Source organism: Pelophylax lessonae, assembly GCF_965119305.1.
Source record: "Pelophylax lessonae genome assembly, chromosome: 7".
In the NCBI taxonomy this organism is placed as follows: domain Eukaryota; kingdom Metazoa; phylum Chordata; class Amphibia; order Anura; family Ranidae; genus Pelophylax; species Pelophylax lessonae.
The window spans coordinates 40,309,124-40,335,723 of NC_138774.1; the positions used below are offsets into that span (position 1 = coordinate 40,309,124).

General features: G+C 45.9%; 1 protein-coding gene across 3 annotated transcripts in view; it reads left to right on the top strand.

Annotated features, from left to right (window-relative positions):
* The first annotated feature begins 1,299 nt into the window (after positions 1 to 1,299).
* LOC309559451 (class I histocompatibility antigen, F10 alpha chain-like) overlaps positions 1,300 to 26,600 on the top strand; it is a 751,751-nt gene continuing 726,450 nt past the window's right edge. For all 3 annotated transcript variants that reach the window (XM_082262719.1, XM_082262718.1, XM_082262721.1), the window contains exon 1: positions 1,300 to 1,438. In XM_082262719.1, coding sequence (XP_082118845.1) covers positions 1,366 to 1,438 — 73 coding nt within the window. In that variant the 5' untranslated portion in view covers positions 1,300 to 1,365. The remainder of the gene's footprint in view (positions 1,439 to 26,600) is intronic.

Genomic DNA, 26,600 nt, shown 5'->3' on the forward strand with positions numbered 1-26,600 from the left:
AAATCCGGGCCGAACTTTCGGGAAGTTCGGATGTTCTGGCCGAACCGAACTTTTGAAAAGTTCGATCATCCCTACAATCCTAAACAGGGTGCCAGAGGAGATAATTTTCCTCTGAGAACTGCCGAGGAGTGAACTGAGAGAAAACTTCTCCATTTATTAAACGTACACCCATGTGTTAATAAATAGATTGTAAGCTCTGAATAGCGCCCTCTGATTCCTCCGGTAATTGTATTGTAACTGTACAGACTGCCCACATGTTGTAAAGCGCTGTGCAAACTGTTGGCACTATATACAGTGGGTACGGAAAGTATTCAGACCCCCTTAAATGTTTCACTCTTTGTTATATTGCAGCCATTTTCTAAAATCATTTAGGTTCATTCTTCTTCCTCATGAATGTACACATAGCTCCCCATACTGACAGAAAAACACAGAATTGTTGACATTGTGAAAAATATTGTTTTTTTCAGAATTGTCGCTCTTTTTTTGTTTATAGCGCAAAGAAGAAAAAATCAAATACCACCAAAAGAAAGTTCTGTTTGTGGGGAAAAAAGGACATCAATTTTATTTGGGTACAGCGTCACACAACTGCACAATTGTCAGTTACACTAACGCAGTGCCGAATCACAAAAAATGACAAAGGGGCAAAATCTTCCGATCCAGAAGTGGTTAATAATAATAATAATAGGTAGGTAGAGATCCCTCCTGTGATTGGTCTCTGGGATTTCCTGTGGATCTCCCCCATGCCCGGTATTAGGAGATGATTGGGGGGGTTTGCACATTTTGGGTCCTTTCACATGGGCGGTGCGCTTGGCGGACTCCGTTTTGCTCAGCGGGGATCGATCCACTTACTTTGTCGAGACAGAGCTGTCAGATCCCTGCTCTCCTCTATGGGGAAATCGGATGATTGGACTGTTGGTTTTCATCCGATCCACCAGACGGATGGAAAATAGGGTTTCATTCTGGATTTCACGGATAGGATTGGATAGCAGTGGGTGTCAGCGGCCATGTCACCGCTGACATCTACTGCTCCATAGGGGTGAATGGAGCATCCGATCACATCCGCCTAAAAAACTGACAGACGGATCGGAAAGCTCCTGTGAAAGGGGTCTTACAATCTTTCAAAGGTTCGAATACCGTTACGATAATTCTGGTGGAATGTCTCCAGATTTCACTTTCACTTTGTGGCTTCTCATCTCCAACCTTCGTTATGTTATTCTGCCCGGTAACTGCTGATCCTCTATGTAATCATTTTCCTATTGGATAGAGAGGAAGTCTCCTCCAATCAGCACAGAGCTCCTCCTTCCTGTACACAGAGTGTCCTGAGCTGGGTGAGGTGGAAGGTGTTGTGTTTTGGGGTCTCTATAGATGAGAGCGGGGAGGATGAAGATGATGACCCCCCTCATCCTGATTATTCTGGGGGTGTCAGGGGTGGAGTGTGGTAAGTAGAGGACAATATAGATGACATCTTGTCAGTGGGGGAGGGGGGATGTATAGAATGGTAGAAATCAATGTTTAGTGATAAAGGTAGAAGTATTGTGGAAGTGACAACCATGTCCTGTCTGTGTGAAGATGACAATACGGCTCTCCAGGCTCTGAAGGATCTTTATTGATCTTGTGTACGGAGCTGATGATGGACGGAGAGGTCGGGGGGTCAGAAGACATTACAATGTATCAGCTGACAATACATTTCACCTTCTCACTCATCACACCTATTTCCTGTTATATCTCATCCTGGAGGAGGCGCTGTGCTGAGTCTCATCCTGGAGGGGGCGCTGTGCTCAGTCTCATCCTTGACAATACGGCTGATCTTGTGTATGGAGCTGATGGTGGAAAGAGAAGTTGTCACACACCACCATTTCCTGTTTACATGTTTAATCATGGCTGCTGCATACAATCTCTCTTAGTTGGTGTCAGGGAAATGCTGTGATGTTAAAAGTGAAACTTTGGCAAAAACATTTTTCTAGTTTAGATACACCAGGGAAGGACTGAAACCCAAAGCAGGCTATTATTATTGTCCCTGCTGGGGAGACATCACCTTCAGTTACAAGGAATACATCCCAATCATCCGCACGCAGCCTATTGCATTAGAGTGTGCACCCCAAAGCTCAAACACACGTGCTTGTGTGTGTGTGTATATATATATATACACACACTATATTGTCAAAAGTATTGGGACGCCTGCCTTTAACCACTTAAGCCCCGGAGGATTTGGCTGCTAAAGGACCAGGGGTTTTTTTGCGCTTTTTTACTGCGTGACTTTAACGGACAATTGCGCGGTCGTGCGACGCTGTACCTAAACGAATTTGACGTCCTTTTTTTCCCACAAACAGAGCTTTCTTTTGGTGGTATTTGATCACCTGTGCAATTTTTTGATCACGCGCTATAAACAAAAAAAGAGCGTAAATTTTGCAAAAATAACAATATTTTTCACATTTTTTTATATGAAATTTCCCAAAAAAAAAAAGTAAAAATCAAAATTTTTTAACATTTTTCGGCCAATTTGTTTTATGCTACCTATGTTTGGTAAAAAAAATCGAAAAAAGCGTATTTTGATTGGTTTGTGCAAAAGTTATCGCGTTTACTAACAAAGGGAAAGATTTTTGTCATTTTTTTTTTTTTTTAACGCGTAATGGCGGCGATCTGCGATTTTTTTTTTTCGGTACTGCGACATTGCGGCGGACAGATCGGACCCTTGACTGACATTTTTGACACTTTTGGGGTTACCAGTGACATTACTGCAGTAATCAGTGCTATACATATGCACTGTTACTGCAAAAATGACACTGGCAGGGAAGGGGTTAACTTTATTGGACAGGGAGGGGTTAAGTGTGTCCTAGGGGCGTGATTCTAACTGTGTAGGGACATTCCTATTGGTGTAAAAGCAAAGATCAACCGTTCTACATAGTAGAACGGACAGATCTTCACTTTTACACAGGGAGAACTGACAGGCAGCTTGTTTACACAAGCTGCTCTGTCTTTCTCCCTTCACAGGAGCGATCGCAGTGTGACTGGCGGACATCGAGTCCGCCGGTCACACGCACTGACTTGCCTGTGAACGAGCCGCGGCGGGCGCGCGCCTCGGCGGGCGCGCGCCCGCCCGCGATAGGCTCGCAAGTCAGTGACAGGCGAGTGACGTACCGATACGTCACTCTGCCTGGCCGGGGCTGACCGCCGCAGTATATAGTCGTGCGGCGGTCGGCAACCGGTTAAACACACATGCACTTTAATGGCATCACAGTATTAGTCCGTAGGGTTCAATATTGAGTTGGCCCACCCTATGCAGCTATAACACCTTCAACTCTTCTGGGAAGGCTGTCCACAAGGTTTAGGAGTGTGTCTATAGGAATGTTTGACCATTCTTCCAGAAGTGCATTTGTAAGGTCAGGCCCTGATGTTGGATGAGAAGGCCTGGCTCGCAGTCTCCGCTCTAATTCATCCCAAAGGTATTCTATCGGGTTGAGGTCAGGACTCTGTGCAGGCCAGTCAAGTTCCTCCAACTCACTCATCCATGTCTTTATGAACCTTGCTTTGTGCACTGGTCCAAATCATTTGGTTGAGGGGGGATTATGGTGTGGGGTTATTTCTCAGGGGTTGGGCTTGGCCCTTTTTTTCCAGTGAAGGGAACTCTTAAGGCGTCTGCATACCAAGACATTTTGAACAATTTCATGCTCCCAACTTTGTGGGAACAGTTTGGGGATGGCTCCTTACTGTTCTAACATGACTGCACAACAGTGCACAAAGCAAGGTCCATAAAGACATGGACTTAGCATGGGTGGTGGAAAATGTAACTTCAAGTGCAATAATTTACATTATAATAGTAACTAAAACATAAAATTAAGTGTAACAATCTAAAAAATAAATTTCTCTACTGGTGTGAACCTTCCAACTAAAAAGTTTTTGCACTTAAGTTAAATTGTATGGCAAATATCTGTAGAGGCGTTCCACCATCCCTGCTAAGTTTTGAAAAAGATATATGCCTTATTTTCCTTTTGATGTGTATTACATGTGAAATCACATATCTCTGGAATTATTGCACTTGAAGTTAATCTGTATGGCAAATATCTATAAGAGGAGATTCTACCTTCATGTTTATGTCTTGTTTTCAGTTTGATGTGTGTTTTATGTGCAGTTACATACAGACTTGTATAAAGTACTCGAAATTTCTACTTGAGTAAAAGTACAAGTGCTCAATCAAAAAGTGACTTGAGTAGAAGTGGAAGTGCTCGCAGAAAAAGTTACTTAAGTAGAAGTACTAAAGTATTCAACATTTTTTTTACTTAAGTATTGCAAGTAGTTTTTTCAAAAAATTTGCTACTTAAGTACTAAAAGTAAAAAGTACCAGTAGTTTTGAAAAAAAATTTCTACTCAAGTACTGAAAGTAGAAGTACAAGTACTGTGTTATGTAGTTATTAAAGAAAGAAGTCAAAAGTTTGAACATCATATTGTTTTTTATTATTTCAAATGATTTATTCAAATGATTAACCTGTGTTTGTTAGTAGTTTCTTGATGCACTTTAAGCGCTGTAGCACCATTTATTTGTTTGTTTCATATTTTCTTTTTTTGGAAAGATTTGGTATAGCAGCTTTTATTATACACAGCCTTTATTTTCGTATGCGCTGATTTACAAATGACATTATACACATTTTTTTGAGCTTTATGCAACCTGCCATCTACTGTTCTGGCAGTGGTAATTTTTTTAAAAGTAAAGAGTAACTATGCAGCACAAAAAAAAATACTTGAGTAGAAGTATTGGAATCATCGAAAAAATGTAGTGAAGTAAAAGTAGAAGTAGGAGAAAAAAATTCTACTCTAGGAAAGTACAGATACCGTATTTCGGTACTTAAGTACAGTACTTAAGTAGTTCTACTTCGTTACTATACATCTCTGGTTACATATTACAGAGACAGCTATTGTGGTAATATTTAACTTTATTAGGATTTCCATACATTAGAGGGTTCCACCATTAGGGCTCTTTCAGACCGTCCGCTCCGTCGGCGGACTCCGTTTTTCTCAGCGGGGGATCGATCCGCCGATCCCCCGCTGAGCAGGAGAATGACAGCTGTTCTCCGCACTGTGTGTGGAGACACAGCTGTCAGAGCCCCATACATCTCTATGGGGGAATCGGATGGGAATGGACCGTCGGTCCCTTCTCATTCGATCCCATCCGATTCGATCCGCTAGACGGATGGAAAATAGGGTTTCCATCCGTCCAGATTTGACGGATTGGATCGGATGTCAGTGGACATGTCTCTGCTGACATCCGATGCCCCATAGAGATGCATGAGGGGACCCTTCCGATCCGCCAAAAAAACTGACAGGTGGATCTGAACGGTCCACCTGTGTGAAAGAGCCTCAGTGAGTTAGCTCTGCACATTTTTTTTTTTTTTGTGGTGTGGGAACACCTAATAGTGCTTACAAGGTTCGTATGGTCATGAAATTCCTGGAAAAGTCATTGGATTTTGACATGGCACTTTCCAGGCATGAGAACGTTTTGGAAAATGACTGAACCCCACAAAGTTTTGGAAAAGTCATGGAATTTGTTCATATGCAGAAAAGTGATAAAGGTGTCACTGTGGAGCAGATGTAAATCATTTTATTGACACAGGATGAAACATGAAACCGTTCATTTGCGAGTCACTGAATAGAAGAGACAGATCCGGTGTTCAGTGAAAAAACCATACAAGTGAGAAAACCATACCCTCGTCACTTCCGGTGCACCTACGGAGGGTATGGATTTATCACAGTAGTGTGTGTAACGTTACACTTGCCACCGTTACATTAAAACAGCTCCTCTGCAACATGGGTCATCTCCGCTCCTATCCCTGTCACTTCCCTGATCTCGGCTAATAAATATAAAAGCGGATCACAGAGGCAACATCTCCGTCATTTACATTTCATACACCCGCCGCCGCTTTTATATTTAGTAGCCGACATCTGGGAAGTGACAGGGATAGGAGCCGAGATGACTCATGCTGCAGCCGAACTGTTTTAATGTAACCGCCGCAAGTATAACATTACACACACTACCGTGATAATTTCATACCCTCCGAGCATGCGCACTTGTCAACTTCTCTGCTGTTCAATGATGTATCCGGGGCTCTGAGCATGCGCACTGCTACGCTGCTCAGCTGTTTCTGACAGGAAGTGACAAGGGTATGGAATTCTAACGAGGTATGGTTTTTTAACGTTACACCGGTAATCTGATCCTAGAGTGAGAGCTTAGCTCCGCCCTGCAACCAATCAGACGCTCCCAACACACTGACATGCTGGAAAGACTCGGTTAGAAGAAGCTAACACGCAACGGAGTCCTCTCTGAGCCCTTCTCGATTTCTAACGGCACACGCCAGGGGTGCCCTCTGTCCCCCTGCTTTTTGCTCTCTCTAGAGCCTTTCCTTTGCAGGGTGAGGGCAAACCCGGACATCACAGGGCTTTCGGTTGGGGAGGTAGAATGTAAGGTATCCGCATACGCGGATGACATGATGTTCTCCATATCGAACCCTGTCATCTCCGCGCCCAATCTTCTCAAGGAGTTGGCACTATATGGTACCTACGCCAACCTCAAGATCAATCTCAGTAAATCGGAGGCAATGGGGGTCGCCATCCCGCCGGCCTTACTCGCCAACATCTCTTCTTCATTGCCGTTCTGCTGGACACCCGTATGGCACCAAACATCTCGAAACTCTACGAACTTAACTTTGCTCCGTTGCCAGTCACGATCCGTTGACTTCTTGAGTCCTGGTCGACCGGCATTCATTCGTGGTTTGGGAGGTGCAACCTGCTAAAAATGTCGGTGCTCCCCAAAGTGTTGTACTTACTACAGGCCCTCCCGATCAAACTGCCATCTGCCTTTTTCAGGCAACTGCACTCCTTATTCATACGGTTTATTTGGGCCTCGGGTTCGCCACGGTTGTCCCGGTCGCTTTTGACCTTGCCCAAGCAGTGTGGGGGCCTGGCCCTGCCTGATGTGCATAAATATTACCAGGCGACCCATCTTGGGCGCTTGCTAGACTGGCGCAGGCACTCCGCGAGTAAACTGTGGGTACGCTTAGAACTGGCGCAATCGACAATCCCTCTAGGGGGTGCCCCTTGGTGTAAAGGACATTGACCGTCCTCTCTTACGTCCCACCCTACGGTGGGGGTCACCCTTTCTGTAGTTGCCACACTCCTCTCCCATCCTGCCGTCTCTTCGGACACCTCCCCGCTATTCCCGATTTCTGGGGAACCCGGCGTTTTCGCCGGGCTTATCGGACCGGGCCTTCCAGCCGTTGATCGGTCGCAATCAAAGAGTGGCATCTCACTTTATGTGCCCTGGAGGTTGGCCCTCCATAGCGGCGCTGATAGACCTCGCGGGGCGCTTTGCCCTTCACTTCTGGCCAGCAGCACAACTCCACCACTTTCTTTTATCCCTGCCAACCCCGGACCTCTTTAATAGGGAATTGACCCCCTATGAAGTTTTATGTGAAGGTGAGGGGGTGCTACCACATACGTTATCCCAGACCTACCGCCTCCTAACTTCTCCGGCAGAGGACTTTACCCCTCCTTTTCTTTCCAGGTGGGAACAGGACCTTCAAATTTCCCTCTCACCGGCGCAAAAGTTGAACGTCTGCACCATCGCACTGAAAACGCCGACCTGTACCAAACTACAGGAATCTAACTATAAACTACTCACAAGATGGTACCGGGTTCCATCCCGTTTAAGCAGGATATTCCCGGGGACTTCGGACACCTGCTGGCGCTGTCAGGAAGAGAGGGGTACCTTACTCCACATATTCTGGTCCTGCCCTAAGATCCGAGACTTCTGGACGGCAATGGGCTCCCTGTTACGGGATCTCACTGACCATGTTATTCCGGACTCCCCGGAGTTCTTTCTCCTACAACTATCCAGCATACCGCTAAAGAAATACAAAAAGTCGATTGTCCCACACGTCCTCTGTGCAGCAAAGTCCTGCATCCCATTGTGTTGGAAAACTTCCCGGTCGCCTACCATCAAGGACTGCATGCACAGGCTGGTTGAGATAAACTGAATGGAGGACCTGACTCTCACGGCACTCCACAGACGTGATAAATATGAGAAGGTTTGGGGATACTGGAAGGTTTTCGTCCTCTCTGATCGAGGGAAGTCTTTGTTGTGCTCCCAAACCCGGGCGGGGAGCCTGTCTGGGAGGAGCGCGGAGCCTGGTGCGGAGCGGTCTCTCTCCCCCCCACCCCTTCTGGCCTTCTGTCTGTCTTTCCCTGCCTGTTCCATTTCTCTTCTCTTTGATACTTTCTCTACCCCAGTTGTGCTAATTGAGCCTTCCACTATGAGTTTATTGCGCAGACACTAAGATTGTCCTGGACGATGCCTATATTCTAGTACTTACGTATGCACCTTCAAGTGCCTCAGCTGCGACCTAGTGCCTTTTGACATTTGCACTGTATTTGCTGACATTTTCATGAAGTTTTTCGATGTTGCAGTTTGTACTACACCTTTTGTATTTGCCTTCTTTCTGCATAAGATTGTTGTCCACTCACTTGTTGATTGCCTCTGTGATCTGCACGTCTTGACTACACTGTACTGTACTGGCCTCTGGTTTAACTTTTACAATAAAACATATTTGAAAAAAAAAAGAAGAAGCTAACACACTGAAAGAGGTTGTAAACCCATTTTCTTTTACGTCCTCTGACAGTCACCGCCCCTCATAAAGTCTTCACCAATGGGTATTGACTTCCGCTCCGCAGGAGTAGCTAGGCATAAGACTTGTTAGAAACAAAAGCTTTTAGCATAGACACACCCATGGGGGCTGTCCCACTGGTCAATACCCCCCCTGCAGTAAGCCATCCCAATTCAGTTTGTCTCTGCCTAGCGTTAGGAGTAGATAGGCTTCCCTGTGCTGGGGCTACAGTCTCAGCCTTCTAATCTTTTCTTATGATTTTTATTTGCAAAATGTCAGTTTTTTTCTTTACTTTACTAGTTGTTTATTTTGTCAGCTTTAGTTTTAATCGGTTCTTCGGATGAAGATGGATTTTGCGGAACTGGGAATCGGACTGACCGCCCTGGCTCTCTAGGGCAAAGGATCAGGGGGATCCCCAGCCCGCCATCGAGCGTTCGGCTATAGTTCGCCCTGGTGCTATGAACGACCCATCCCTGTTCGCAGCAGGGATGCAGCTTGTGAGGTGGCTACCTCACCGGACGCACGTGCGGTTACATGCTGCAGTGTCCTGCGTTTTGGCTGACAGCATTCCCTGTCATCTGAGGACAGAGGCTTTCCGTTTAATAGAGGCACCCCACGCCATCCGGTACAGGTAAGTACTTTTCTGTGTGGGGCCTCTGTCTGGGGTGGCAGTCCTGTGTTGCTGTGTGTCCCCTCATGTCTGTGCGTTTTGTGGGGCTCCCTGATGCGATCCCTGTGGGGGTCTGTTTTTGTGCATTGCTGGCGCTGTGTGGGTTTTGGGGGCCCCTCTCCTGTGTCACTTTCAGTGTTTGGGAGGTGCAGATTGTGTGTGCGGCGGCCGCTGCGGCTGAAAACCGCGCGGTCCGCCATTTTGGATGTGGGCAGCATGTCTGGCTTCACTATGGGCTTTACAACAGCTTGCTATGTAGTGTTTTGGCGCCATCCGGCGCCATCTTGTGTGTGGCATAACGGTCGTTCCGAGCACATGTCGGTGGCCATCTTGCCGAAGCCTTCCATTGCTTTCTATGGGCAGCCATTTTCCCTTAGCCTTGCAGCATATAGTTCAGCCTCTGGTGACCTTACTTTTCCTCTGGAGCAGCGATCGGTGTGGTAACACTCTGTGGGGCTCTGCGGACTGTCTCTTCCATATCTCTCTGTTTTATCCATCCTGGCTCAGTTTTGTCCCTTTTGGGGGGTCTGTGTACACAGTGTATTTAGCAGTGGGCTGCGCAATCCGCAGTGCTTTTAAAGTGCCAGTACAGCTTGTCATTATTTTTGCAATGGATTCTCAGGACAGCAAATTCCCCCCAGCCTTGGTGGGGGACCCCAGTTCTGCTGAACCCCCCGTTATACCTAATTTGGCCGCTGTAGTGGCGACTTTAGTGTAAAAAATGGAGGTGCTGATGGCTGAACGAGCTGCTAGAAAAAGGCCTAGACTGTCTTTCTCCTCTGATTCAGATGGTGATGTGGCTGGCGTGCCCTTTTCAGGGTCTTGTTCGTCCCTGGACCCGCTGGGGTCTGAGGGGGAGGCGGAGGTGGAGGGGGTAGATGATTCTCCCCCGGGGTCGCCTGAAGAACGTGCAGCTATGGATGCGCTGATTTCTTCGGTTAAAGAAACACTAAATTTGGAGGATGAGCCCACTCCTCTGGGCCTTGTGTCCTCTTTTGGTACACATAGGACCCGCAAGTCGGCGCAGGTTTTTCCCTGCCCCGTTGAGTTTCATCACACTGTGAATGAACAATGGCGCAGTTTGAAACGCCCTTTTACGGTGCCTACTAGGTTTAAACTGCTTTACCCTTTTGCGCCTTCTACGGATTTGTGCTGGTGTGTTGCTCCCCAGGTGGATCACATGGTGGCCATGTTAAACAAGGCTACTTTGGTTCCAGCTGAGGATACCCCGGTGTTCCGGGATCCTACGGACAGGAGGTTGGAGTCTCTTGCCCGCCATGCCTACATGGTGGCGGGTTCCATGCTCAAACCTATTTTCCCTTCTGTCATGGTGGCTCAGGCGGTGGTGGATTGGACTAAGGTGCTTAGACGCACTCTCGTGTCTGATTCTGCTCCACCTGCTACACTGTCCATGGTGGACCAAATTCATCAGGGGGTCATGTATTTGTGCGATGCGGCCTTGAATACGGCCCCTTTTGGCTGCACGCCTGTCAAGTGTCGCGGTACTTAACCGTCGACTGATCTGGCTGAAGAGCTGGTCGGCTGACCAGACGTCACGGAAAACGGTGGCTAATTTTCCCTATGCAGGGTCTCACCTTTTTGGCGAGGCTTTAGATACCTTGGTGAAAGGAGTCACTGGGGGCAAAAGCACTCTGCTGCCCCAGAATCCAAAGAACAAGCCGTTTCGCGGCAGGCGGGGTCCCGCCTTTAGACCCAATCAAGGGTCCTTTCGTGCCTTTTAAGCCACAAAACAAGGGCAAACCTTTCAAGGGCCAAGGTGGCCAGAAGAAGCCCTTGGCGGGCAAGCAAAAGTCTGGCCATGCCGGTGCGGCGGCTCAGTCCGCCTCTGTCTGAAGGGACGCCCTCACCCGTTTCAGGGGTGGGGGGATGTTTGCGCGGTTTCCTCCAACCTTGGCTGCTCCGAATTTCGGACAGGTGGGTTCAGGAAATCATTCGATCGGGATACAAGATCGAATTCCTTTCCCGGCCGGCAGACAGATTCTTTCCCTCAAATCTTCATTTGACCCCAAGGCGCCTACAGGACCTGCATCAAGCGGTGCAGGTCCTCCTTGCCCAGGGGGTGATTGTCCCGGTGCCCCATCGGGACAGGTTTCCGGGGTTCTACTCGAATCTGTTCACTGTGCCCAGGAAGGATGTTATACCTGAAGGGTTTCGCATGTACTGTCACTTAAGTCTAGCTCCACCCAGGAGTGATGACAAGGGTCAAGGGGCAGAGTGGCCATCTTGGAGACATGTAGGAGATGTGTGGATACAGAGCTGTCCTGTAATGCCTGTTGTAGTGTACAGAGAATACTAAATAAACAACCGTTGTTCCAGATGAGAGTCCTGTGTGTAAGATTCTGGTACCTTCGGTACCCTTATTGCCCATTTTCCGTTGCATTTTGCGTCCCACCTTTTCAGTTAGGTGGAACGCATATACCTTTAAGCCGCATGACATCATCACTGAGCGCCGCTCTGAGCGGCTATTTCAATCGCCGGCTTTCTCTCACAGGTTGTTCGTTCAAACCGCATGCTTAACAGCCTTGTCCTACGCTGCCGGAGCCTCCAGCTATTCTCTTTACCTGGAACAGACCGGAACCTCGCTACTGATCCCGTATCTCGCTACCGGATCACTTTCTTACTACCGAACCCTTCTACTTACTAACCTCACTAGTGATAAGTACCCCACAGGGGATTCCTTCATAACAAACTTACACTATCTACCTCTGCACATTAAGGACTGTTACTACCTATGCATTACTAATTCTATCATCTGCACTGTTACATAGATTGCTAGCTCTTGAGTCTACTACCATCTATCCTTGCACTGGGTTAGTCTATCCTGTATATATCATCTGCTGTCCTTACCACCTGTTACCATACATGATTACTAACCTATCTGCATTCTACCTATTACCATCTACTACTCTCCTGAACATTACTATCAAGTGCTTATCATTGCTATCACTGCTCACGCCTGTCCCTTCAGCACATCACCTCTATACTGTCATATACATCCTATCACTCCAGGAACATCTTATTGAGTGTATGTATATTCGTATGCTGAAGCAGGCGGGTCCACAGTGATGAGTCTGGAGAGTTGGATCTGGTTATTCAACACATCTCTACATGACTACTGAGTGGAGATTCTGCAGCTGCAAATCCAGCTCACTATAAAACGCAGGAGCGTTACAGATTGAACGAACCTAAAAAATGGATTCAGCAGAATTACCCACTCAAGTGATACAATTAACACAAAAAGTAAATGCATTAATACTTGCTCTTACTGAAGTAAAAGATGAAAACCAGACTCTGAGACAGCAGATAACCCGTCTTTCACAGCTTACTGCTGCTCAGCCCCCTGAACCTAAAATAAACCCTCCTCTAGTGTTTTCAGGTGATCGGAAAAAATTTTGTGAATTCAAAAACGCATGTCAATTGCTTTTTTTGCTAAAACCTTGAACTTACCCTACTGATCAAATTAAAGTCTGTACCACTATTTCATATTTAACGGTTGATCCACGAGCCTGGGCAGACTCTCTCTTTGAGAAAGATGATCCTCTTCTCAACTCCTATCCTTTATTCCAAGCGGAACTCGCTAGCTTATATGAAGACCCCAATAGGCAGAGTACTGCTGATATCCAATTGAGGGCTTTAAAACAAGGAAGGAGACCTGTTGAAGACTTTGTAGCAGAGTTCAAAAGATGGACCCTTGATTCAGGGTGGAATGATACTGCGAACTCAGTTCAGACTCGGGTTGTCAGAAGCCGTTAAAGACGAGCTCGCCCGAGCGGATTTACCTGGCACTTTGGATGCCTTAATACAACTTAGTATCAACATTGACAGGGACTGCGAGAAAGAAAGGCTGAGAAGATGGGAATGCCATTGTCCAGTCCTTCTCGGATTTCGGCCGTTGACCCTACTCCTATGGAGGTAGGAACCATACGCCCACCTTTATCAACTACTGAACGAGCCAGGAGAAGATCCAGAAATCTCTGCATGTACTGCGCATCCCCGGATCATTTGATAAGCGTCTGTCCCCTTGTCCGCAAAAAAGAGGGCAAGTGTTCACATGTCTTGCTAGGGGGATTAACGACTTCCTTTTCTAATCCCTATCTCTTTGTTCATTTGACATTGCAGTGGGACCAGACTAGGATCACCACCAAGGCTATGATCGACACAGGATCTTGTGGGAACTATATATCGATACACGTTTTGTTACTTTAAATAAAATACCTATTATTTCAAAACCTAAACCTGTCTCTGTTAGTTTCATTAACGGTATTCCGTTATCTTCTGGTCCAATCACCAATCAGACACAAGCACTCCTTGTCACTGCTAACGAGTCTCATATGGAGATCACCACTTTTGATGTACTACCTTCACCACATTTTCCCATTATTTTGGGACTTCCCTGGTTACACATACATCAACCAACCATAGATTGGAAAACACGGACTCTAACCTTCCCTTCTCACTATTGCGAGATCACGTGTAACCTCCCATCTTATGTAAATATCCTGTCTGTGGTGACAGATGAGATTACACCACTATGCTATCAGGATCTGTCCGAAGTCTTCCTTGAGAAAAATGCTCAAGTGTTGCCTCCCCATAGGGACTATGATTGTTCTATCGATCTACTCCCTAATAGCAAATTGCCTTTCGGTCATGTTTATCCTCTTTCACAGGATGAACTCTCTCATCTCAAGGAATACTTGGATGAGAATTTGGCGAAAGGGTTCATCAGACCCTCTACTTCTTCCACAGCTGCAGGACTTTTCTTTGTCCGCAATAAAGATTCAAGTCTTAGGCCTATTATTGACTATAGGCAATTAAATACCATTACGATAAAGGATCGCTATCCTTTACCGCTCATCCCTGAACTCATTGAACAAGTGCGTGGGGCTACCTACTTTTCTAAATTAGACCTAAAAGGGGCATACAACCTAATCCGAATCCGTGACGGAGATGAGTGGAAGACAGCATTCAGAACCAGATACGGATTATTCGAATATCTTGTGATGCCTTTCGGGTTGTGTAATGCTCCTGCAGCTTTTCAACGATTCATAAATGACATCTTCAGAGACTTACTTGATGTCTGTGTTGTGGTATATCTGGACGATATACTTATCTATTCTCGATCTTTGTCTGAACATATAAAACATGTAAGACTTGTGTTATCCAGATTACTCGCACACAATCTATACGTGAAATTAAAAAAATGCCTATTTCATAAAGAAGAAATATTATTCCTAGGATACATCATATCTAAAACTGGAATCAAGATGGATATGAGCAAGATATCGTGTATTCTGGATTGGCCTATACCAACAACTCGTAAGGCATTACAGCGATTCCTCGGATTTTCAAACTTCTATAAGAAGTTCATCAAGCACTTCTCTGCTATTGTGAGACCTCTCACACAACTTACAAGTATAAAGAAACCATTCAAATGGTCAGAAGAAGCAAATGGTGCTTTCCGCTTGTTAAAATCAAGCTTTACTTCTGCTCCCATACTACGCCATCCAGATCCATCCCTCCAATATGTACTGGAGGTAGATGCGTCAAACATGGCAGTAGGAGCAGTTCTCTCCCAACGACCAACAAATACTTCACCGCTCCACCCAGTTGCTTTCTTCTCTAAATCACTAAGCAGCCCAGAGGTGAATTACCCAGTGGGTGAAAAAGAGTTGCTTGCCATAAAACTGGCACTAGAGAATTGGCGACATCTACTTGAAGGTACCAGATTACCAATACTCATATATACAGATCATAAAAATCTTCAATACCTTCAGACTAACAAAACTCTTTCCCACCGGCAGGTACGATGGTCATTATTCTTCCTAAGATTCAACTTCCTAGTGACCTACACGCCTGCAGACAAAAACAAAAAAGCGGATGCGCTATCACGATTAACCGAAGATAACTGCGCCGAAATCCCTTCTATTCCTATAATACCCTATGAACGTATTATTGGTGTTGTTCGTTCCCTGAAGGAAGAGATTTTGCACAGTATAGGACTGGATTCACCTCCACCACAACTAAGTACTGATGCAGAAGGCTTCCTCTACTACAACGACAAACTCTACATACCCCCTACTATGCGCACCAAGATCTTGGAATTGTCACATGATGTGCCTATGGCAGGACATATGGGTATGACTAAGACCCTTAATTTGCTTACCAGGCAGTTTTGGTGGCCTGATATGAAGACATCTGTACAAAAATTTGTTTCTTCATGTGACATCTGTGCAAGGTCCAAAATTGACACTACAAAACCATCTGGTCTACTCTGCAGTCTACCAATACCCCAGGTGTCCTTAGACTTTATAGTAGAACTACCACCTTCTAAAGGATTTAATACCATTCTAGTGTCAGTGGACCATCTGACAAAGATGGCACATTTCATTTCTATTCGCAGACTACCTTCATCTAAGCAAACAGCGGAATTACTAATGAAACATGTGTTCAAGTTACATGGAATTCCAAAGACTCTTTTATCCGACCGTGGTTCACAGTTCATCTCCAAGTTTTGGCAAGCTCTATGTCACATACTACGGATTGAGCGAAAGCTCACTTCTCCTTACCACCCTCAGACCAACGGACAGACTGAGTCAACCAGTGCATTGAACAATATCTACGTTGCTACACCTCATACCTACAGGATGATTGGGTGGACCTCCTCCCTCTGGCGGAATTTGCTTATAACAATGCAACCCACAGTGCTACTAAGCAAAGTCCGTTCTACCTAAACTATGGGTTTCATCCCACACTTCTTCCACCACGCATCCTACCATCTAGTAACCCAGTAGCCTCGGATTATCTTACCCAAATAAAAGACTCTCTGGGTTTACTTAATACCACCATCTCACACGCTCATAGTCAACAAAAAAGGTACTATGACCTGCGTAGAAGACCTTCTCCTCAATATGCTATTGGGGACCTCGTTTGGCTATCGACGAAAAGTTTAAGGTTAAAGATCCCTAGCAAAAAGCTTGGACCTTTATTTCTGGGACCCTTCCCAATTAAGAAACTCATTGGAAAAGCTGCAGTGCAACTCACTTTACCGGCAGATCTCAGAATACATCCCATCTTTCATGTGTCGCTACTGAAACCACATATTCCTAACCAAGGAATAAGGCCTACCATCTTGCCTCCACCTCCAGTACAAGTTGAAGGCAGAGAAGAATTTGAGATTAGGGAGATCATGGATTCTCGTATCCACAGAGGAAGACTCCAATATCTCATAAGATGGAAGAACTATGGACCCCAAGACGACACCTGGTTGGATATTTCTGATGTTCACGCACCTCGGCTTATACGAAGGTTTCACTCTAAATACCCGGAGAAACCAGTGCTATAGGCCTTCCGGAGCCGGCCTTAAGGGGGGGTACTGTAAGATTCTGGTACCTTCGGTACCCTTATTGCTCATTTTCCGTTGCATTTTGCGTCCCACCTTTTCAGTTAGGTGGAACGCATATACCTTTTAAGCCGCATGACATCATCACTGAGCGCCGCTCTGAGCGGCTATTTCAATCGCCGGCTTTCTCTCACAGGTTGTTCGTTCAAAACGCATGCTTAACAGCCTTGTCCTACGCTGCCGGAGCCTCCAGCTATTCTCTTTACCTGGAACAGACCTGAACCTCGCTACTGATCCCGTATATCGCTACCGGATCACTTCCTTACTACCGAACCCTTCTACTTACTAACCTCACTAGTGATAAGTACCCCACAGGGGATTCCTTCATAACAAACTTACACTATCTACCTCTGCACATTAAGGACTGTTACTACCTATACATTACTAATTCTATCATCTGCACTGTTACATAGATTGCTAGCTCTTGAGTCTACTACCATCTATCCTTGCACTGGGTTAGTCTATCCTGTATATATCATCTGCTGTCCTTACCACCTGTTACCATACATGATTACTAACCTATCTGCATTCTACCTATTACCATCTACTACTCTCCTGAACATTACTATCAAGTGCTTATCATTGCTATCACTGCTCACGCCTGTCCCTTCAGCACATCACCTCTATACTGTCATATAAATCCTATCACTCCAGGAACATCTTATTGAGTGTATGTATATTCGTATGCTGAAGCAGGCGGGTCCACAGTGATGAGTCTGGAGAGTTGGATCTGGTTATTCAACACATCTCTACATGACTACTGAGTGGAGATTCTGCAGCTGCAAATCCAGCTCACTATAAAAGGCAGGAGCGTTACACTGTGTCTCACAACACGGAGAATATAAGTGGCGACGAGGATGGGATTTACAAGGTTACTATCCGTGTGAGAAAAGAAAAGAAGAAAAAAACTCTGGATTGTCAGCTGGATACAAACACCCACAGAGCCCAGCAGAAAAATGTCATTGATCGGGAGATTTGATGGAGAACAGACAACGTGGAGCTCCTGGATTGAGAGACTAGAACAATATTTTGCTGCAAATGCCATCCCAGGCGACAGGCAAGTAGCAGTATTTCTGACACTGGTTGGTGCTAGGACATATGACACTCTTAGGGATCTCCTTTTCCCTGAAAAACCAGCAACTAAGACTTTGGCAGAGCTCCTGACACTGTTAGGGAATCACTTCCAGTCTAAACCACTAGAGATTGCAGAAAGATTCCGGTTCTATCAGCGGCAGCAACAGCCGGGTGAAAATATTAAGGCTTATGTGCTCGCCCTTCGCAGACTAGCCTCAACCTGTTCTTTTGGGGAGTATTTACCTACTGCACTGAGGGATAAGTTTGTCATGGGACTAAATAGTGAGTCTAGCCTAAAGAGACTGTTAACAGAGAAAGATCTTACCCTTACAAAGGCAATTGAGATAGCTTCAGTGATGGAAATGGCTGTGAAAAATACAGAGGCATTGAACCCCCAGAGCAGAAAGGAAGAGGTTAAAGAGGAAGCTTTCAGAACCGCACTCAAGCAAACTGCAGCTAACTGTAACTATAGAACCTCACAAGCCGGGAGTCAGCTTGCTACCGTTGTGGGAATACACACCATGATCACAAAGTCTGCCGGTTTAAGGATCAGCTCTGTCATAAGTGTGGTAAGGCAGGCCATCTGAAACGAGTCTGCCGTAGTAAGAAGGTGCGAGAAAAACCAACCTCTGAACACCAGGACAAAGGCATGGTGGGAAGATCTACATCGTCATCGGAATCAGGGGATGAGGAAGTGCTCCACAGATTAGACATACATCATATGCATTCAGCACCCTCAGCAATGACTGTAGAGGTAACCGTGGAAGGAAAGAAACTCAAGATGGATGTAGACACAGGAGCAGCAGTTTCAGTTATCACCCAGAAACAATGGAGAAAACTTCTGATCCGAACCACTGTCCGTCCAACACCAATCAAACTGCAGACATACTCAAAGCAGATACTCCACCCACTGGGGTACGTGAAAGTACAGGTATCCTACAAGGGTCAGACAAAGAGAATGCCATTGTATATCCTAGAACATGGGGGACCCCCTCTCTTTGGGAGAGACCGGATTGCTTACTTTGGCATGCCAGACATCGCCATTAACCCCTGCAACACCATGACCATCCCATCAGGGGATGAAGTGGGATGGGTGGAATCCCTGAAACAGCGATTCCCACAAGTCTTTGATCACCATTTGGGAAAAATAAAGCATGACTGTGTGAGACTCAGGCTGAAACCCAATGCCCAGCCTAGGTTCTTCAAAGCTCGGACGGTACCTTTCGCACTCCGAGCAGGTGTGGAAGCTGAACTAAGCCGGCTGGAGGAACAAGGTGTCATCTCAAAGGTAGAGCACAGCGAGTGGGCATCACCAGTTGTACCAGTAAAGAAAGCGAATGGGGAATTACGTATTTGTGGCGATTTCCGCATGGCACTAAACTCTCAACTGGAGATAGACCAGTACCCCCTACCCAGAGTAGATGACATTTTTGCCTCTCTTGCAGGAGGTCAAAAGTTCACCAAGCTTGATCTCAGGCAAGCTTATTTACAGTTTGAGGTCCACCCTTCGTCCCGCAAGTTTCTAACCATCAACACTAACAAGGGACTGTATGAATACAATCGGATGTGTTTGGGGTAGCCTCCGCCCCAGCCATTTGGCAACGCAAAATGGATGAGATTTTTGCGGACATTCCTTTCACACAGTGCCTGTTAGATGACATGCTCATCACGGGCCTGACGGACCAGGAACACAAGCATAACGTGGAGCTTGTGTTGGCCAGACTCCAAGAGCAGGGTCTAAAAGTGAACTTAGCGAAATGCTAATTCATGGTACCTAAATTGGAGTTTTGTGGCCACCTTGTGGATGCAGAGGGTATACACACCACGGAAGCCAAAGTTGATGCTTTAGTAAAAGCTCCAGCCCCAACCAACGTCCAACAGCTGCGATCATACCTGGGCTTGCTGAACTATTACCACAAATTCCTGACGGATCTAGCACACACTTTGTTTCCATTAAACAATCTTTTGGAGAAACACTCCAGATGGAACTGGTCGGCTGCATGCCAACGTGCTTTTGAAGTTTCTAAGCGAAAGCTGTTGGCGTCACGCATGCTCGTGCACTATGACCTCCAAAGGCCTCTCACCTTGGCTTGTGATGCTTCACTCTATGGTCTAGGGGCTGTACTATCTCACGTTTTACCAGATGGGTCAGAGAAACCTGTGGCATTCGCCTCCAGGTCCTTGACAAAAGCAGAAAGCAATTACTCTCACATTGACAAAGAGGCTCTGGCCCTCATATGGGCAATTAAGAAGTTTCATCTTTACCTGTATGGTAGGGAATTCACCATACTGACTGATCATAAACCACTCCTTCAGATCTTTAGCCCTGACAAAGGCATCTCCCAGATGACTGTGGCCCGTCTTCAACGCTATGCCCTATTCTTGGGAGCATATAGCTACAAAATCCAGTATCGCAGCCATGATGCCAATGCTAATGCAGATGCCATGTCCCGTCTGACAAGGACATTAACAGACTCTTCTCCGCCTGTCAAGAGTTGTCGTTACACCAGCCTGTCCTTTCTGTCTTCCGGGGAAGTAGCAGCCCATACAGCCAAGGATACCTTCCTTAAGACAATACTCTCCTGGGTACGGTACGGTTGGCCTGCAACTGTCACACCGGATTATGAACCTTACTTCCGTAGGCATCTGGAATTAACTGTGGCTGGCAACTGTGTTTTATGGGAAGACCAAGTGATCGTTCCACAGACCCTCCGGAGACACATTCTGGACTTGCTACATACTGGTCATCCCGGGGGCACACGTATGAAACAAAAGGCCCGAGGTTATGTGTGGTGGCCGAACCTAGACTCAGATATCACGACATATGTGAATGCGTGTGCTGGATGTGCACAAACTGCAAGAAACCCTCCTCGAGGGTGCGTCCAGCCCTGGACTTGGCCCACGGTTCCCTGGTTTCGCCTACACTTGGATTTTGCAGGCCCGATCAGAGGACACACCTTTTTGATCATTATTGATGCCCATTCAAAATGGCCTGAGGTCATTCCTGTTACCCAGCCGACGACTAAGGCGACGATTTCCATACTGTTACCTCGCTGCTACGTTTGGATACCCCAGAGAAATTGTCACAGACAACGGTGCACAATTCACAAGCCAGGAGTTTCAGAGTTTCCTGACTGCCCACAACATCAAACACAAGTTGACCGCACCTTACCACCCGGCTACAAATGGTCAAGCAGAAAGGTTTGTACAGACCTTCAAACGCTATTTCAAAGCTACTGTGGCTACAAGTAAACAACAGTCCCTGTCACCCCAGCAGCTGGACTCCTTCCTTTCTGCTTACAGAACCACACCACATGCAACCACTGGGAAAACTCCAGCTGAACTTCTTTTGGGTCGGCAGCCATGGACTGTTTTGGACATGCTCCGCCCTCAAACGGTCCAGGAACATGTACGGCAGTCCCAAGAAAAGAGGGTCGAACACGACGAGATTCCCCGGTTTACAGCCCAGCAAAAGGTATGGGCTCGATCTTATGGCGCTTCCAACACTTGTTGGCTTCCTGCTATCGAATAATGGAACAGACCCGTATTTAGAATTTATATAAAGAAAGGGAAAAAAGCACCACGTCCCAAATAATGCGTAGAAAGAGAAGGATTTAGGGAGGGCGTATGTGGGGGACTTTTAAATAGGGTGCCAACATGAGACAATATATGCTAAGAGCATGTAATATAAAATATAATTTTATTGAAAAAACAAACAATTAAAAGATGTAAACTGTATTTCGACAAAGAAATCAGTATTACAGCAAAAATGGTTTCAAGATCACATACGCATTGATATTATAATTGCATAAATACAGTTTATTGTGTTTTACACAGGGGTCATTCCAAAGCAGTTTAAAGACCCTGTTACCAGCCAGAAAAATGTCCTGGTTAGCGTCTGTGTAGGGATGAATGATGCCCAGAACTATAGCCCGACATGTTTCGCGGCGAAGGCCGCTTCCTCAGGGGCAGTTGAGGGATTGTACAAACATCAATACAATAACTAAAGAGAAAAAACACACTGTAAGTAACATCTAAATTACAATACATAGCGTCATACATATATCTCAATACCTTGCATATATATTTCATAACATTTACAATAAGAAAATGCATACAAATTAGTTGGTCATGGAGAGAGGGTCTGGATATTTATCACACCTGAGAAAAAGGCAATTATCCGCACAGCAAGCCTGGAGTCAGGACCGCAAGGTAGGTGTGTCCCCCCCCGGGGGCGAGCACGGGAGCCAACCAGGAACAAAGCGGTTGTTCGAACAAGACCAGGTCTAAGAGAATGTGTAAAAATAATGAGTACAAACACTTGAATAGTATTGTTCCCAATAGGGATTATTTGAATGGGAGATTTAATTGGATATAAATGGGTGTATGGTTATTGAATCAACTATTGTATACTACATTAATCAAGAACCTTACCCTAGTCACTTGGAGTGATATCTTCAGGGCAGGGATCGGGGTAATGGAGACCAAATCCCCAGAAGGGGAACCAAAACGGTTCACAACACGGCCAAAAAAGGACGGTGCCAAAATGGCGTCCTCCGTAGCTATAAGATAAATTAAATAATAAAACAAACAATAATAATAAGGGATGGCTAGTAATTAGCACATGGATTATATAAAGATGGAAAACGAAAAGATGCATAGGCCGCCATCTATCGATAATGGTCAGATGACCTCAGTTATAGAACAATATAATAAAGAAAGTTATAATATGGATATGGAGGCAGCAGACTTGGTTCGTATGAAGAAGTAGCTGAACGCCAAACATGGAGGCCTAACACATAGTGGATAATCCAATAGAGAACGAGTTTTCATACCTGGTGCTAGTATAAACAGCGTCTCCCGTCCCTGCTGATGCAGTGGCAAACACTGAGTCCCGCCGTTTTGTTGAGAAGGCTCCACCTCGGCAGCTTCATGACGTCACGACGCCGCTCGAGGCTGGCGCCGTGAGTGCGTGCGCACGCGCACTGTCCAGTCAAGCCGGACCACATCCAAGAGAGGGTCGCGTCATACTGGACACACCAGCCCGCCCTAAAAGGGAGGGGCTGGGACACGGCGTCACGTACTCGCCCCGGGGGAAGAAAAACCCGAAGCAGTCCAAGGCATCAGCTGACCATGACAGCCAACCAAACCGCCGAACAGAGAAGCGCCGTTACCCAAGCAACCAAACGCTCAAAACCCCCATGACCAACTATATAGACATACATATTTATTAAACAATGGCTTACAATGTATTTAACACAGAAAATTGGAAATTCAAAACATAATGCATAAGGATATATACCTATATTACATTCCAAATAGTGATGATGTATTTAAGGATAATTGTACAAAAACACGAAACAGCCATGGACTGTTTTGGACATGCTCCGCCCTCAAACGGTCCAGGAACATGTACGGCAGTCCCAAGACAAGAGGGTCGAACACGACGAGATTCCCCGGTTTACAGCCCAGCAAAAGGTATGGGCTCGATCTTATGGCGCTTCCAACACTTGTTGGCTTCCTGCTATCGTCGCAGAGACTTTGGGACCCAAAATGCAGAGAGTCTGCCTGGAAGATGGTTCCATTTGCAGACGGCATGCGGACCAATTGCATCCTCGTTCTCAGCTGCCCGAATCCCTGACATCGGCTGCACCTCCAGTGTCTCAAGGATCTGCTCCTACCGGATCAGGAGGGATTGAGACTGATGCTTGGGGGGACTCTGAACTTTTGAACTCAGCTCCAACAGAGCCCTCCAGCCCTGGTCCAGAGGTCTGTTCACCCTCTGAGCTAGGGGATCCCCTCCTGGCCCCGCTGGTGTCCATTCCGGCCAGCCCTTCTTCATCCGGCCCCGAGGCCCTGGGTGTCCGTCCTCAACGACGCTGACGCCCTCCTGACCGGTTTCAAATGCAAGAGCGGTTACGAGACTTTTGACGGGCCCGCCGAAAGTGATCCGCTGCCATGTTCTCCCATTAGCGTCCCTGGAAGTTGTTCTCGCATCCGGACGTGGAAGAAGCCATGTAAATCTCCTGAGTTGGAGAACTGTATTGGACAATTATTAGTTACTGTTTTATGCCTGTTCTCGTTTTTGTTGTGTGTTTTTTTTTTTTTGTTGTTTTTTTTTTTTTAAGGATGGATGGAAGGTGTTATACCTGAAGGGTTTCACATGTACTGTCACTTTAAGGCTGGCTCCACCCAGGAGTGATGACAAGGGTCAAGGGGCAGAGTGGCCATCTTGGAGACATGTAGGAGATGTGTGGATACAGAGCTGTCCTGTAATGCCTGTTGTAGTGTACAAAGAATACTAAATAAACAACCGTTGTTCCAGATCAGAGTCCTGTGTCTCTCACAACACAGAGAATATAACAAAGGAGGGCAAGGTGCGTCCTATCCTGGACTTGAAAGCTCTGAACTGCTTTGTGCGCGTTCAAAAGTTCCGTATGGAATCCCTCCGCTTGGTGGTGGCCTCCCTGAGTCCAGGGAACTTCCTGGCCTCTATAGACCTGAAGGATGCGTACCTGCACATCCCCATTTTCGAGGGTCATCGGAAGTACCTCCGGTTCGCCATAGCGGATGACCACTATCAGTTCGTTGTGCTACCTTTCAGTCTCGCTTCGGCTCCAATGGTCTTTACCAAAGTGCTGGTGCCTGTTCTGGGTCTGCTGAGGGCACAGGGCATTGCGGTCTTGGGATATCTGGATGATCTCCTGTTAAGATCGAGTGCCAGTCAGAACCTGCTGCGCGATCTGTCCACTACGGTACAGACACTCCAGGAGTTTGGATGGACCATCAACGTACAGAAGTCGACTTTGTCTCCTTCGGTTCGTCTTCCCTATCTGGGAATGGTTCTGGACTCTGCTCAAGCGAAGGTGTTTCTACCGGAGGACAAGCTCCGGATCCTTCAGGACGAGATCAGGTCCCTCAGGGACAACCAATCCTCCTCACTCAGGACCTGCATGCGGTCCCTGGGGCTGATGGTATCAGCCTTCGAGGCGATACCCTTTGCTCAGTTTCACGCACGGTCTCTTCAAGCGGAGATCCTGGCCAGAGGGGACAGACTACCTCAGTCCTTGGATCTGAGTGTCTCGTTGAGTCGCCGGACCAGAATGGATCTTCTGTGGTGGCTTCAGTCCCGGCTGTGTCGGAATGAAAATCCTTCCGTCCGTTACTGTGGATGGTGATTACCACGGATGCCATCCTGTCGTAAAGGAATTTTACGGTAAGATTTTACAAAAATTCAGTTTTTTTTTTTTTTACTTTTTCACCCTGAAAGAGACATAATGAACTAGTATGCATCGCATACTAGCTCATTATGAAATACTTACCTTAGAATGAGCCCCCACCATGCCGCCCGCTTACCTCTATGACGGGCGACATGTTTAGTCGACCGTCTTTTTTCCGGGATCGCGGCATCCGGCCATCTGATTGGCCAGAGCCGCGGTGACGTCACTCCCGCACACGCGCGTGGGAGCCGACGGTCACGGCACGGGGGTCTAAAGGAACGGCACCAGCGGCCGTTCCTTCAGAGCGCATGTGCCAGTGATGTCACTGGCTGCATGTAAGGTAAATATCTCCTAAACTGTACATGTTTAGGAGATATTTACAGTACCTATAGGTAAGCTTTATCATAGGCTTACCTATAGGTACAACTTGCAGAGGAGAGTTTACTTCCTCTTGAAAGAATTGTTAAACCGAGTACAGTAAAATAATCATTCACCACCATTAGAACAAGCAATCATCATGCAGCAACAGTGCTACGGCACAGACAAAGGGTTAATTATTTAACCCTTTAGACACATTTACAAACAGGATTAAAAAAAAAAAAATAATAAAACAATATCAAATATTTTTAATGACTGGAATATTATTAGAATGTCTTTATTGGAATGTCAGCTCTGTTTGTTAGTTTTATGTTTATGGTACACACTACACAGGGGTTGTTGTATGGAATCTTCAGTTCACTTGCTGAGTCTGCAGACAAGCAAGTAAACCGAAGCGCTAACTCAGTCCCAGTTCACACTATTGCGATGCGGGAGCACTGCTGGGGGTGTTAATTCAAAGTTAATGACACCCCAAGATCAGATCGCATATCTCAGTGCGATCTGACAGTTCGCACAGGAATCGGATCGCATGGTGGTTCACACCAGTTCACACATTCTGCTGCAGACCAAAAAAAGGGACCTGTGCGTGTTCACTGCGATTGCGGTGCGAATTCAGCCATACAAACTGTATGGCTGAATTTGCACCGCACCGCACATGTAGAGCTGACTTCGAGGAGGCGGGACAGAGGTGCGGCCGTGTAATCAATGCATTAAAAGCGGCTCCTTCTGTTCTAAGTATACTAAATAATAATAATAAAAATATAAATAATAAGAAATTAAGAAATACTAAATATAACGAAATAAAACCAAGTATGAAATATTAGTATTATATTTTATCTTTAGTATATATATTATATATATATATATAATATATATATATATTTTCTTAATTCTTCCATTTATATATAAGAAAATATAAATATATGAATATATATGTATGTATATATGTGTGTGTGTGTGTGTGTGTGTGTGTGTGTATATATATATATATATATATATATATATATACACACAGTAATCCCCCGCTCCATCGCGGTTCAGTTTTTGCGGTCCCGGTAATTTGCGTTTTTTTTTTGTAATGTTATTTTACTATATAAATCATTAAAATTGAAATATTTTTGTGTTTTCCATACCTCTTGCTATGTCCCTTAGTATCCTTTATGTGTTTAAATGAGTTTCTATTGTTT